This window comes from Pygocentrus nattereri, chromosome 27 (assembly GCF_015220715.1).
Source record: "Pygocentrus nattereri isolate fPygNat1 chromosome 27, fPygNat1.pri, whole genome shotgun sequence".
NCBI lineage: Eukaryota > Metazoa > Chordata > Actinopteri > Characiformes > Serrasalmidae > Pygocentrus > Pygocentrus nattereri.
Window position 1 is genome coordinate 26036409 of NC_051237.1, and position 15953 is coordinate 26052361.

The following is a 15953-nucleotide window of genomic DNA, read 5'->3' on the forward strand; positions in this document are numbered from 1 at the left end:
GTGATGTAAGGCTTGGATGCAGCTGCTCGGCCATGGAAACCCATTCCATGGAGCTCTCTACGCTGTTCTTGAGCTGATCTGAAGGCCACATGAAGTTTGGAGGTCTGTAGTGATTGACTCTGCAGAAAGTTGGTGACCTCTGCGCACTATGCCCCTCAGCATCCGCTGACCGCTCTGTCATTTTACGTGGCCGACCACTTCGTGGCTGAGTTGCTGTCGTTCCCAATCGCTTCCACTTTGTTATAATCCCACTGACAGTCGACTGTGGAATATTTAGTAGTGAGGAAATTTCACGACTGGACTTGCTGCACAGGTGGCGTCCGATCACGGTACCACGCTGGAATTCTCTGAGCTCCTGAGAGCGACCCATTCTTTCACTAAAGAGTTTTGACTAATTTGTTGTCGTCGGCCTTGTGTTTGATACATAGGCCTTCAGCTATAGGTTAGCCTGAGCACTTGGTCCCATGACACAACAGTTTAAAAGCCGCGAACCTCCGGCTTTGTTTAAACTATGTATCGTAACTTGAAGCTACCCAGTCAAGCTGTATATCGCTGCAGTTACAAAACCATGTATCACTAAAATGATCACTTTAGAGGGGAAGTGGAAAAACCTACTTTACTTTTAATGCAAATCAATGGAACCAGACCTCTTTCCACTAATTTCGGGTCATTTCCTTCAGTCAATTCATTGTATACTTTACACACAATGTAAATGGTGACAGGATAATTATGTTAATAACTGAAAAACAAAAAAAATAAAAATAAAAAAATGAGAAACGCGGTTGTGTTTTGTGATATGTTGGTTAACCTGGGCTGCTAATGAGGTAATCAAGATTACATTACTGCCATAGCTATTATGTTAGGCTACATGTTTCCACTGATTATAGCCTAAAGCCTTGTTTATATAACCACAGTGCCGTTTTCATGGGTCTTTGATTTGTCAGTAAACGGTTAATGACTGACTAATAATAATAATAATAATAATAATAATAATAATAATAATAATAATAATAATAATGACACATTAGCCCAATTTCCCATCCCTAATCATCATTACTTCAGATAATAAATTCCTTTTTAGCCTCACCATCTATTAATATCGATGGCTCATATCCATCACAGTCAAAACTCTGGTATCGTGGCCTCCCTGTCCATTATATCCATTTTCATCTCCTCTCTGGACGCCAGCTGTCGACGTTTCATCACACTCATCCTTTCAGCAGACCGCTATGGTACAGGCAGTCGGGTTTGAAAGACTATTTATACACACACGGCCACATACGGGGGAGAAGACCGATCCCTTTCAAAGGGCCGGCCGGCTCCGAGCAGCTCACGTGCTTCAGACGGGAGGGGGGGGGTGCGGTGCGGCGGGGGCAAGAGTGACAAATTTACCCCTCGCAGACAAACATGCAGAGCAGCTGCTCCAGCTCTCCTCGCCTGGACATCATGTATCATAGCAAGTGCTAAAACAAACGGGAAACAAACAATGGAATAGCGGTCACGTGGCATGGAAAGCCAGACTCATTGTGCTGGCATAGCAACAGGATGTCAGCACAACTCTCGACACTGACAGCACCGAGAACAGGGACTCTCTACAGCCCCCGGTCTCACTGCAGAATGACCCTGTGGGCGTGTCAGGGTGTGCTCAGACCTATTTTTATATGGCTGGATATCACGACACTCTTGTTGTGTCCAAAAGTTTGTAGACAACCTGAATCGGAGAAATCAACTTTCGGAAATTGCGTCTTCACTAGAGCTGGGGGACCCAAAAAAAAAACAAAACATATATATATATATATATATATATATATATATATATATATATATATAAATAAAACATTCATTCTTGGGCGCTCTCTTAAGCAGGGACTACACTACATGATCTTTCTGCCTTATTTTAGGCCAGGTTCGCCCTTTGCGACAAATTTCCCACGACCTGATTTTCCAGGTTGGAAGCTCCATCAGAAGCGCCTGAATGATCTGTTGTGTGAGAGGAGAAACGAGTGAATCTTTAGCTCAAATTGAGCTCTGAGGTGATCAGAGACTCTCCGATATCATCAAACATGCTTGATATTTATGACTCAAAACATTCCCAACTCCTGCCGTGTGAGAAGGCCAGAGATTTACTCAATGAGTGATTCAAACAGCCACTCAGAGAGCCGGAGGAGCAGAGGAACAGGTGAAGAGACGTGCCTGAACAGCGGAGGGGAGACAGAGGCAGATTGGAGCCGATATCATGTTTATAACGTTGATCCAGACGTCAAAACACTCCAGGTTGTAGTGAAATGTCTCCAGCTCTCACTGTAACATCAGCGCTTCTCACCTCATATTAACCACCAGTTTGCGCCTAAAAGCCATAAACAGGTCCAGCGAGCTCTGCTCTGTGTGTCGTGTGATCTGAGGAGTTCTGGGAGTTTGAGTTCTTGTTCAGTCTGAAATCGTTTCAGCTTGGATTTTAAAAGTCGTGCAGTGACGCCCATGATCTGATTTTTATACAGGCTTTGAATTTGCATCACTTTGTACATCAGACTTTATACTTTGGCTTTGATGCATATTTGCAGCCACTGAGCTGATCATAATTTACTTATAGCAAAAAGCCTAAAAGCACAATAAACAAGTTTCTACTCCACACATCTTTGTTTAGTAGCCACTTGAGACTCCTAACAGCTTAATACAGTAACATTCAGAGATATTTCTCAAAGAAAACAAAAAATAAACACTATTAGTTCTTATTCTGTCTGTCACACAAAGATATAAGATTTTTTTAGGTTTAAATTTGATGGTGAAACAGGCCGGCAGATTTAAAGGGGGTGCACATTCACAATCAACCAATCTAACACTAAAATAAAACAAGATAAGATAAAAGGAAACAGCATCATAAAAGGCTATAAAAGTAGAATCCTTACAGACTTTGCTAAACGCGCTTATCCCGAGTGATTTAAGGTGCATCTGAATGTAACGTTCTTGTTCAAAAGGACAAATAATTATTAATTAATAACCATTATGGTGGATCGGTCACCCCACAATCTTGGGCTACAGTTTTGCTGCGACTGACTGCATCGCTGAGGAAACTCCCTCACCGCCAAACATCACAGCCTGTGTACAAACACAAAGCACGTACTAAAGGTTATAAGCGGGTAATAAACAGGTTCTTATTACCTTTACGGTAACATAAACCTCACACGCCCACTTTAAAAACACCACACCAAGAGCACCACCACCACTTTTCACCTGAACAGGGTTTTCTGCATTCTACACTGAACCCGACACCTTTACGACTTAGAAGAAGCTCCCAAAAGGCACCAACGTCTGGGTCAGCACTACCAAGCACCTAAATGTGTCCAAAATTAGTGGCCAGTTTTGGGATTTTGGAATGACTCTCATTCAAATTCATGAGCTGTGTTATGAATATGCGTGATGCAAACCTCTCGTCACTTTAATGACACACAACTGCCTCACTGCAACACGCTTAGCAAGCAGAGGCAAGCAGATGAACTCGTCAACGCCAAAAGGCTCCCAAGTCTGGCTGAGAGCTTCTAAACTTAAATGGAAAGTCTGGTGAGACATCACAGCGAACGAGTCATGACAGAATGAGTGAATCTCCCTCATAAAACCACAGAGTGTCTGACTGCACGAGAAAGCCTCTTCACCACCAACACGCTGGGGCCACACACACACAAACACACACACACACAGCAACTGAAGATTTTTAATCAAGATACAACAGCAGCCGTTAAACCAGCTTTCACACTTTGGTAGCATTTAAAATCTAAGATGTTTAATTTAGACACTGCAAAGAGTTCAAACGTTACATAAAGCCAGACATACCTGGCGTGATTCTGGTCAGAACCGGACGGATTTCATGACTGTGTGTGTGTGTGTGTGTGTGTGTGTGTGTGTGTGTGTGTGTGTGTGTATATATATATATATATATATATATATATATATATATAAATAAAAAGTGTTTTATTGTCTTGGCAGAGCCGCCTGTTGGTCTGTCAGTGGCTGAATCTCAAACGGCCCCCACTTCCTACGTAGTGCACCAAGTTCTTGCTTCTACATTAAAACAGTCCCCTGTTGGTCCAGTATGGAACTGCGCCCACACGGCAGAATCTCAAGGCCATTTATTAGACACGTGATGATCTTTATGGGTGCAGGAGCAACTATTTTAATATGTGGTGGAGTCATTTGAGATTCAGTCAGGACTCTGAGTCGCACACGCCGTTCTGAACGCCACAGCTTCACTGCAGACAGAGCGTCTGTAGGGGCTTTGTTCGCGTGCCCATGTCGCGTCATGTGGTCGTACATAAATCGCAGACTTTGGCCGACAACAGACTATTCAAACGTGAAGTGTGAGTCACCAAAGAACTAAAATCACAGTGCATGCCTGGTTTACTTATCTTACTTCTGTTCCTCAGAGTTTAACAGACTGTCCTCGTTTCTGTGCCTTTGATATGTAAATGAGCTCTGTTCTGATTGGTGTCCTGTATCACAGTTGAAATTGCCGAATCAGTGGACATAAATAAATGTACTGGTTTCTGTGGCATCACTAAACACTGCATTTAAAAATCTTGCTTTGTTTTTTGCATACAGATTATATGGATCAGGCAGCGGAGGGAACATTTTTCAAACTAACAATGTTCAAGCACATCAGACCGTTTTATTTCAGAAAAGCGAATAAAATTAGAGTTAAAGGATTTCTATAATGCGGCACTTTAAAAGCTTGCTCCTCTAAATGCCACGGCTAAGAACGCAGCACACGTGATAAAGTATTAATAATGTTTGAATTCATATTAGTACAAAAAGGTTCACCCGCTGTATTTTTTACAACCGAGAGGCTCCTAGGGACCAATCACAATCCAATCGTAAGAGGGGGGTCAGAGTTTCTGTCTGTCAGTGGAAGGTGGTTCCCTTCAGACTGAGAGGAGATGAGACCCCTGAGCAGAAAACGTTCTGCGTTCTCCACTTCAATAAGAATGAACCCGTCACAACTGTTTGACTGTGAGTAATAAAGAAGTTGGAAAACGGCCATGCAGAAATTAATGACGACTGTTTTTGGCACATAAATCCAGACAAATGTGAGAAATGGTGGTTGAGATAGTGAAGTGGTTAACACCTCTGCCTTCTACACTGTAGACTGGGGTTCAAGCACCACCTGGGCAAACACCCTACACTATACCAATAAGAGTCCTTGGGCAAGACTCCTAACACCACCTTGGCCTCCCAATGTAAAAATAATCAAATTGTAAGTCGCTCTGGATAAGAGTGTCAGCCAAATGCTATAAATGTAAATGAACCCAAGAGAAAAACATAAAAATAGGATATGGGTCTTTAACGCTACACTGACTGTACTTAATATAAACAAGACTGCACTAGAAACGCTTGTGCAAAAAGCCGCCTATAGCACGGTGTTAAACAACTACCCAAACAAGAGGTTTCTCTACCAGCAAGGCCTAAATACTGCGAAAAAATAAAATTAAATTAACAATACTACTGTGAAACGCCATCATAGAGGTCATATACAGTCCCAGAACATCGGTATATCCACTATATGTTACCAGCACTTCCCTAGGACTACACTATTACTTGGTCAATATTCATTGTGAGCCATTTCCAAGGTAACATTTCTCTAAGTGACCTCTTATATGGTCAATAAAAGCCAATCTTGACTCGATTCTTACCCGCAGTCGGGGGCGGGGCACCAGCGGCAGTCGGGGTCAGCCACGAGCCAGCGGCGGAGCATGAACTCCTCGTACTTTTCCATGAGTGCGTGGTCTCCGAGGATCATGCGTATGTCGTGCGGGTTAAAGCGCTCGGAACACTCGGGGCAGCTGATGTTGACCCGGCTCTCGGAGATCTCGATGCGCAGATACTGTCGGAGGCAGTCGGCACAGGAGCGGTGGTGACAGGTCATGATGTCGGGGAAGCGGTCTCGGGCATGCCGCAGCAGACAGAGGGGGCACTCCAGCAGCTCTGAGGAAGAGGAGGAGGAGGAGGAGGAGGAAGTAGTGGAGGCGGAGGCCACTCCGGGCGCAGAGAGAGAAGAAGAACGATCCTGATGCTGCTGCTGCTGATTCTGCTGAAGTTCAGAGTGAACGCTCTCCACGCTCGCGATGCCGTCCACTCCACCGGCGAGGGCGCGCGTCTTACGAGATTTGGGTTCGCCGCGCCGCCTTCGGAACAGGGAGCGGAGCGAGAGGCGCCGCTTTTTGGGCGTTTTCCTGACGGACGGCAGGCTGATGGATGACGCCGCGGAGGGAAGGTCCCGCTCCGAGCCCTGGGCCTGATGGTGTAGACTCATCTCTCCTGAGGGAATGCTGTGGCTGGACCAAGGGGCGTCAACTGCTGCGGGGGGGCTGGGGGAAGAAGAGGAGGAGGAGGAGGAGGAAGAGGGAGAGGGAGGGGAGAGAGGGGGAGGGGGGGACAGGGCTTTCAGAGGCGAGGGCAGGGTGCTATGGCATGGTGGTGAACCCCCCAGAATGCTCTCTGCTGAGCTGGGTGGCTCAGACTGGGCCACTTGGGGCAGCTCGGAGTCAGCCTGGCTCTCTGCCGCACCTGAGGAAGAAACAGATGGAGTCAGTGCCTTAATACTTTACACTACAGGAAGCGTAGGGGGCGATACGGCTTCTACTGTTTCATTTAAAAAGCTCTATAATGTTCATATGATCCACACAGTCGCTCTGACAGACTGTAATACACTACAGGAAGCGTAGGGGGCGATACGGCTTCTACTGTTTCATTTAAAAAGCTCTATAATGTTCATATGATCCACACAGTCGCTCTGACAGACTGTAATACACTACAGGAAGCGTAGGGGGCGATACGGCTTCTATTGTTTCATTTAAAAAGCTCTATAATGTTCATATGATCCACACAGTCACTCTGAGAGACTGTAATACACTACAGGAAGCGTAGGGGGCGATATGACTTCCACATAACCAAGTGCTATGTCAGCTGTGGTGGTGCAGTCCATCAAAGTGCTTCACCATCAGTGACTGTTAGAAATTATGATAGTTTTATTACCGTCCCAGACGGCGCAGGAAAGGACTGATATCAAGCCAGAAACTGCCAATAAACTTCTAAAGATTTGATGACAAGGTAACAGAATTTAATGGTGCAGGTGGAGTCTGGTCAAAAGTCATGACTCGCTCTTATTATTCCAACAGAAACTACAGCAACAAGCTGTAAACTCAGACATGTGAGCCAGGAGGCGTGTTCAAAACATCAGTATTAAAGAGCTAGTTTCAGAGGCAAGCAAGACTACTGACACTGCAACTGCTGGTAACAGATTCCCAAACACGATTCTCCTAATTAATTAATTGATTGATTAGTTAGTTAGTTAGTTAGTTAATTAATTAATTAATTAATTAATTAATAAGCAAGCTTTCAAACACTGGGGTGGAAAGATCCACATTATGAGGCTCCATATGAGGTTTGATATTGTGTGTGTTAATTTAAATATCTTGATTACACAGATCTACATTATTACTATACAGATTGGTTAGGATGACATAAGTTCTCCAAAACAACATTTCAGGAGTGTATCCATAGCACAACCCCGTCCCCTCCACGTGCACTTTTTATTCCTTCATAATCTTACAGGACTGGATTTTCTAACTTAAAACTTAAGAATAAAACTACATTCTCCCTTCATACTAATACACATCTACAGCTTTCTCAAGTTCAGCCATTCGCTAATTTCCCATGACTGCCAAACTAATTTATTACTCTGGCTTAAAACCAATGAGAGGAGGAAAGAGAGGGAGGGAGAGAGAGAGAGAGAGAGAGAGAGAGAGAGAGAGAGAGAGAGAGAGAGAGAGAGAGAGAGACTTACACATTTCTTTTAGGATGGATGCACTCCAGAAAGGAGAGGGGGGAAAACAAATGGGAGAAAGAGAGAGAAGAGAGAAAGAGAGTCAAATAGAAAAAGACACAGAGAGAGAGCCAGCCAGAGAGAAATGAGGCAGAAAGAGAGGGAGAGACAAGAGGGAGGGAGGGAGGGAGGGAGGGAGGGAGGGAGGGAAAAAGACAGATGGACAGAGAGAAAAAAGAACGATAAAAAGAGAGACAAAGAAAAAGAATGAAAGAGAAGAATAGAAAAAAATGAAAAAGAAAGAATGAGAAAGAGAAAAGGGGAGAAAGACTGAAAGAGGGGGGGAGGGAGAGACAGAGAAATACAAGAGGGAGAGAGAGAAAAAAGAAAGATCAAACGAGAGAGAATGAAAAAGAATGAAAGAGAAAGAGAAAAGCAGAAAAAACAAGAGAAAGAACAAGAGAGGGAGAGCAGGGGGGAGGAGAGCGAGAGAGCGAGCGAGAGAGAGAGAGAGAGCGCGAGCGAGAGCGAGAGAGAGAGAGAGAGAGAGAGAGAGCGCAAGAGAGAGAGAGAGAGAGAGAGAGAGAGAGCGCAAGAGAGAGAGAGAGAGAGATAATTAGTTATTCTTATCTGTCCAGAAACTAAACAGAACGAAAAAAGAAACAGGTTTTCACAATTTCCTGTTGGTTCCGAGTTACAGAACATGAACAGAACATGAACAGAAATTAACGCCAGCGTGTCGTCACATCCAGGCGGCTCTCTGAACCGCAGATGAACATATCGAGAGGAGAACTGCAGATCAGGCCCAACATCAACCACACACACTCACTCCGCCTCTCAGTGTCTGAACATGCGAACAGGCGTCTGCTCAAAGCAAACAACATTCCTGAGGAGGGACGTTCCAGCAGCTGAAGAAGAGAAGCTTCGTCTCCAGCACTGCACGCCACTCTCACGCTGAGAGCACGGCCCTCAGCAGACGCCGGACTTAGAAAAGCCAAACAGATTCTGATTAAAATTGACTAAACGTATATCAGTTCCAGTACAGTGCTTAAAGAACGCACTCCTGATGCACATAAAGCCGTGTGATCTGCCCCTCGCGATCTGCCCCTCGCGATCTGCCCCTCGCGATCTGCCCCTCGCGATCTGCCCCTCGCGATCTGCCCCTCGCGATCTGCCCCTCGCGATCTGCCCCTCGCGATCTGCCCCTCGCGATCTGCCCCTCGCGATCTGCCCCTCGCGATCTGCCCCTCGCTCTCCTCAGAGCAGCTCTCCTCAACGTCACTGCTATAGATCAGAACTGGACATCTGGGTGCAGCCGGGGCTCATGCTCTGCACACACCTGCACTCAGATAACTGGGCTTCTTCCTGAAGGGTGTAAAAACTCTAGAAGTTCAGCAGTAGCTGAAACAGTTCTACTCTAGAACCTTTACTTATTAAACCAACCTGTGCAGAACAGTCTAGAACAGTCTCAACCACTGAAAGGGCCACATTTAAAAAATTCTCAAATAAAATTTTTAATAATTTATTTTTACTGTTACACCAAACATCAACAGCACTTATAGTAAACATTGATATATATATGTTTACACACACACACACACACACACACACACACATCTACATATACACAGACACAGGCGTATATACATACACTGCTCAGGCGTAACGTTCTGACCACCTCCTCGTTTCTACGCTCACTGTCCACTTTATCAGCTCCACTTACTGTATAGCTGGTCTCTGTAGTTCTACAGTTACAGACTGTAGTCCATCTGTTTCTCTGATACTCTGTTACCCTGTTCTTCAGTGGTCAGGACCCCCATGGACCCTCACAGAGCAGGTACTATTTGGGCGGTGGGTCATTCTCAGCACTGCAGTAACACTGACGTGGTGGCGATGTGTTAGTGTGTGTTGTGCTGGTACAAGTGGATCAGACACCGCCAGTGCTACTGGAGTCAACCCCTACTGCCCCGACCCAGTCCAATTCTACGGAGTCAGATTCATGCCATTAGAGATTTTCCTTTAAAAGGTACAAATCAGATTTTTTTATCTGTATCCTGTCCTTTGGAATTGAATTGTGAAGCAAAACTGAATTTCAAGGTTTGTAAGAAATATAAAAAAATTTCACAGCTCATGACGTCCAGCTGAGCATCAAACGCAATTTCTGAAAACTACTCAGCTTTTCTGTTAAGTCACATTTTCAGATTCACTTTCAAATTAAAAGTCTGGCGGGCAAAAGCAGCTGGACGCTGAAACTGCAGTGACAGACGGGAATTCGGTCAGGAACTCCGAATGCACCCACGAGGCAGGCGTTTCTGATAAAAAGGCCAGGGAGTTCAAGCACAAGGTAGGAGGAGCAGGGAAGAGACTCTGTGCTGAGCTGCTTTTACCCATCAGGCTCTACATCTAACTGTAATAGAAAAGCAGAAGAATTTAAAACATGCTCTGCCCACAGAGAGAGAGAGAGAGAGAGAGAGAGAGAGAGAGAGAGAGAGAGAGAGAGAGAGAGAGAGAGAGAGAGAGAGATCTACACTGATCTCTGTGTGTGATATCTATGGATATCAAGCTGGCCACAAATGTCAGGATTGTGTGAGCTGCGTTCTTCGCACTTTTGGTAAAAAAAAAAAAAACTTTTCGGTCCTTCTGAAACCATCTGCCTGGTCTACGTGACGGAGCTTCATAGCGACAGGCAAAACTCTGGCCGCAAGGTAACCACTGCTGATTCAATCAGCAAGTAAGTCTGACCCAAACTGAGTTTAATACAACAAAAAAAACAAACCGGGACTCAGAAACATCCACCCTGGATAAATGAGGCACTGTTTGGCTGTAGAGGCTAGAACGTCTACACTTTCATAGCTAGAACACTGTTTAGGGAGTACGGAGCCATTTGGGATTCAGCCTGGGTTTGACGCCACTTCTGACTGAAGTGTGTAAAACATTGATGCGACGTTTTTAGTCTTTTATACTGCAGTTCAACAGTAAATCACACGGTCAGTGCTTTAATTCCAGCCTGTGATATTAATGATGGAGCTGTTTAGGCTGTTGGCTCTGTTAGCCAGCTGACCAGCCCGGTTCTAGTTAAGAACATAAGTTGTCAGCCGCTCAGTTTAAACAGAACCGGGTTTCCACTTCATCAGTACACTCGGTGCACCATGTGAGCAGCGTGAGAGCCAAAGATATTCCAGTAACAGCAGAAGGGCTTTGGCCCAGTGGCCCAGTGATAGAGCTCAGTGGTTCTGAAGCCGTCACCAGTGCGCATATATTAGTTTTTACATCACATTTTAGGGCCGCAACTGTTTTATAAAATGTGATCTACGATTCCACAGTAGTAAAAACGAGCATTACTCAACCAACCCTGAACTGAGGTACACGAGTGCTATTAAAACGGAGATGAGACGGGTGGAAATGTGAGTAGAGCTCACATAAAAAGTAAAAAGCTCTCGAACGAAAACGGCCACGCCGCCTGTGTGCGCCGCTGAAGAACAAGAGCAGATAAAGGAAAACCACTTCAGATCCATTTGGCTGACTTCAGCCAGTTCATTAGTCTTATCAGAGCACAGGCCGGATCTTCTGCAACATCTCCGAACAGCGGGAGAGATAAACAGGAGAACAGCAGAGAAAAACGAGAGACTTGACTCCTGCATCTGCTCCAGGCTGTGAGCCAGAAGGAAGGGGTTTAACTTAATGGGTGATCAGGGATGAGATGATCAATGATTTTAATGATACACATCAAATTCAATTCTGGTAGCATTTCAGATTTAAATAGTTTCAACTAATGTGGAGGATCAGTATCTTTTCATCTTTTCTTTTCTTTTTAAATACCAAAAGTACTACAATTCATAGTACAACTCATTCAATGGGTGCGTTTACATGCAGCCTGATAATCTCTTAATCTCTTAATAATAAGAATAATCTGTTAATAATCCAACTAACACCTCAATCGGAACAGAGTAGTCGAGACCAGCTGTATAATCTCCGTTGACCAATAGAACTGGACGTTCTGGAGCAGCTACACATAGCCTAAGGTCTCCAGGGCTAGAGGGGTATAAAGCCCCCCAGCACTGGGCTGTGGAGCAGTGGAGCAATGGAACTGTGTTCTCTGGAGTGATGGAGCTCCATCCAGTACCTATGGGATGAGTTTGTGATCCAGAAATGACCATCCAACATCAGTACCTGACCTCACTGATGCTCAATCAAACCCTTACAGTAGAGGTCTGCACTCCCGCGGTCTCACGTGGGACCTGACACAACATCAAGCGGCACGGGACTAATTTTCAGCGGATATCGGACCCCTTCAGACAGGAGCGGGCAGAAGCACGCATACAGAGAAACCCCTCAAATTAATCAACAACCCAAATGAAGCAGAACATCTGTAAAGCATTTACAAACAACAGTAAAACAGTTAAAATGAATGTCATTGTACAGCAATCGACCTGAACTGCCCGCAAAGTCTCACAGGTCTGATTTACACATACTGCTTCCGTGTGCTGTGAGCGATGCGGAAAGTCTTGCTCGTGTTAAGTGGTCAGCGCTTTCACACAGGCTGGGAGTCCAGACGCCGGACTGTTTAGGGAATAGACCTGGGCAGGTTTTTTCCCCATGTGCATCACACAGCTAAATACACTGAAACAGGGCATGAAAATAAGTGTACATTAAACAGAAGCTCGTATAAAAACGCATTTCACGAAATTCATGACATTCCGTGCTGGAGACAGATTTCACGGATGGACTCCCGGAATGCTGTCGAGGATCAATAAACATCCCGTGTGCTGAGCAGACTGAATGAAGTGACCATTTGTCCGTCTGGAAACAGGAATGTGTGTATAACTTTCTCATGACTCCACAGCACAAACGCTGTACGAACGAAAGGCCAGAGCGTTCACGCCGCTGCATCACTCGCACCACGGAAAAGCAGCACGTGTGAATCGGCCGTTACAGAGACGGCGGAGCCTTCAGTCCAACGGCCACAGCCGGCCAGCAAAACAGCAAAGATAACTGCCCTGTGGTTTTAATTCCTGCCGTGTTTAAATGGGGAATAAATGGCATTTGGTGAAGTTACTCACAGCGAGCCGAATGACCGTGACGGACCTGTTATTTCAGCGGAGGACAACGTATTTGTGATTAGACGGAGTCAGATATTGGGCGTGGGCGGGATGGCATGGGCGGGAGCGGGACTAATCGTTTCGGTTGCGGGCGGGTGGGGGATCAGATCTCACCCAGACTCAATATTCATACCATTCATGTCAGAAGAAACACAAAAAGGAGGCGTCTAGAAAATCAAATCAATCCAAGCTCAATATGTAATATTTCAAACTCTCCCTAATCAATGACGACCTTGAGTTTACAGCAGAATTATACAGAGATCACCAGCAAAACCTTAAAGGGCCCAAATCAAGAAAATGATATGTGAATAATGCTTAATGTCGTATCACAAAGCTACCTGTTCAGCCTATAGCAGCTCAGCCCCAGCCATTCAGACTGAGGTTATAAGGAGCGTTTCAGCCCGGACTGCTTCCTAAACGAGGCACAATTCACGCCAGCCAATCAGAAGAGACATTTAAACACATCAGTCTTAAAGTTTTAATTTTAAAAGTGTCTTAATTTTAAGAGAGGTTAGAAAATGGCCATGTATAAGGAATCACACTGATTTTGGTAAATAAAGCCAAAAAACGTCAAAAGTTCAATAAAAACAAAATAAAAATTTCCAATTTAAATCCAGGCAAAATCAGACCTAGAACCAGCTCTCACAACGGCTAACCAGTCAAAAAACACTATCTAGAACCCATCAGTAGTAACAGAAACCTGTAAACCCTCTGGGGCACATTTAACACAGTATTACGCTGCTGCGACGTCGCATCTGCACACAGTTTCACAAACAGAATAAAAAAAGACAAAAGAAATGAACACAATTACGCTCTTTACGGTTTATGGGCCGCGGGGAAATAGAAACACTCGCTCACTGTTTCTTTTGCTTTCTATATTTATTACAGCCACAAATGAATTGCAGATACTTAACAAGCCTATAAAATCAAACGTCGAACAAATCTCATCAAACCCGAATCACTCACTGCTACTAATTTTAACGTATGCTCTGACCAATGTTTCGCATCTGATGTCTTAAAAGCTGCAAATGACCGATATGAAACCTGTTATTACAGATATCAAACTTAAAACAGCCTATATAGTATATATTTATATAAATACATGTTCAAACCTTTAAAAACCTCAACTGGGCCGGCACAAAAGGCCACTGTAAATCTATAAAACAATGTCAAATATCTAAACTACGTATTATAAACAACTTAATCCAACTTATTGGTCTGTGGTTGGTGAAGAAAACATCTTTCAGCCAAAGCATTAAAACCGCAGCGTAAATGCTCTAAAGAGTTTGTGCTGTTTAGGCTTTTTTTTTTTTTGAAGGGATTTTTCCCCCAATTTTCTCCTCAATTTAGTCGTCTCCAATTAAACCCAATAGTTAGGACCCTCCCTTGATGCTACCAACACCAGGAGGGTGAAGGCTGGACACAGGCTCCCTCTGAGACCCGTGAAGCCAACCAGAACATGTTTCCGAACCCACGATCAGGAGAACGCGCTCGCAGGAAACCACCAGACCTGCTACGTCACCTGCAGACCTGCTACGCTTGCATTGCGCTGAGTGATGGGGGGAGAAGGGGGGGCATCCCACCCACCCAGAGAGAGCGAGACCAACTGTGCTCTCTCGGACCCCTGGCTACGGACGGCTGTAGCACGGCCAATCAGTTTTTCTTGATTTTGATGTGCTTTAAGACGCAGGCCATCGGAGAGGCCTTGGACGCTTGACCTCACGCTGAGCTTTGTTTTAAGCGAAACATGAAACGAGGACATTTCTTTAAACAGCTGTAAACAGATATTTCAGCCCTGCTGCCAACTCTAATATCAGGGGAGCAGTAAATCTCAGAGATTCCGTTATCAGCACACATTGTTCTGGTTACATCCCTCACCGTCCGAATCTTTCAGACAGCAGAGTAAAGATAGACGAACCCAACTCCTCTCCGCCGCTCTGCTCTGAATAACGTCCGGTTACGGGACACGCGGTGCGCCGCAAACACGTAAACCTGGAAATCAATCTTAGCATTTATACTAGACAACCGAGGCTCTAAGAACCCTTAAAACGTGAGCAGTAAGGCACAGATATTTGACCTGTTTACAACAGACAGATTCACTATTTGTTACTTTAAAATCAAGCAAAACCATGAAGTCATTTCACAAAACACTAAACATCCACACAGACGTTCACAAACAGCCTTCAAATGAACTCAACAAACCTGCAGTGAGAACGGCAGTGGCAGTAAGTTTGAGGACCAACAGACAGAACTATACTGGCTCCGAGGCAAGGAACTTCATCTGGCCTGCAGTATTTGCTGAAGCTAATTGATCGTATGATGTCTATCAATAAAACTACACCAGAGAACAATATTAAGATCTGTTAGCTGACTAGTTAGCTTCTCTTCGAGACTGATAAAGCAGCCGGTTTAGTTGAGACGCTCACACTAGTGATTAAAACACTGCATATGACATTTACACGAATAAAAGCATCTGTTTTTCGCATTGATCCTTTACAGTTTGGTAAAAAGACGTAACTATATTTTATCACCTGTCTGTAAAGCACTATGAGCTGCCACCGGCATGAAAAGTGCCATACAAATAAAATTATTATTATTATTATTATTATCACCAGAATGAGCTCATCGCTGGCTTCAGGGGAGTCGGTTAGTTTCAGTGTTTGGCCAGATTGCCTGCTAACCAAGTTCTGTTAACGGGAGAAAGCAGTTATGGATTCAGTTAAACAGCAGAACCTCTGAGCAGTAAACCCCTCAGCGTTTTCCCTCAGCTCAGAGAAACGTCTGAGGGATTTCACACAACACCCTTGTTCCCTTTGGTAAGAGAAAACACTTCAGGGAAAAAAACATGAGGCGTTTTATCCACTGACACTTCAGCACTGAGGCGCTAAATGATTTCTCTGGTTTGATTCATGTAAACATGGTTTGTTCACTTTGAATTGGCCCACATTCGTACTTGGGTCAACATCCCGCCCACAATAATCTATCAAAGTTTATTTTTTAATTAGTTTTTAAAAAGTTGCTCTGTGTGCTTTCAAACTTTT

The 15953-nt window shown here is 44.5% G+C and overlaps 1 protein-coding gene across 4 annotated transcripts in view; it reads right to left on the bottom strand.

Moving 5' to 3' along the window:
* The window catches only part of rnf19a (ring finger protein 19A, RBR E3 ubiquitin protein ligase), a 64976-nt gene that overhangs the window by 26090 nt on the left and 22933 nt on the right, over positions 1-15953 (bottom strand). For all 4 annotated transcript variants that reach the window (XM_037535494.1, XM_017716935.2, XM_017716934.2 and 1 more), the window contains exon 2: positions 5682-6555. In XM_037535494.1, the coding sequence (XP_037391391.1) occupies positions 5682-6555 (874 nt within the window). The remainder of the gene's footprint in view (positions 1-5681; positions 6556-15953) is intronic.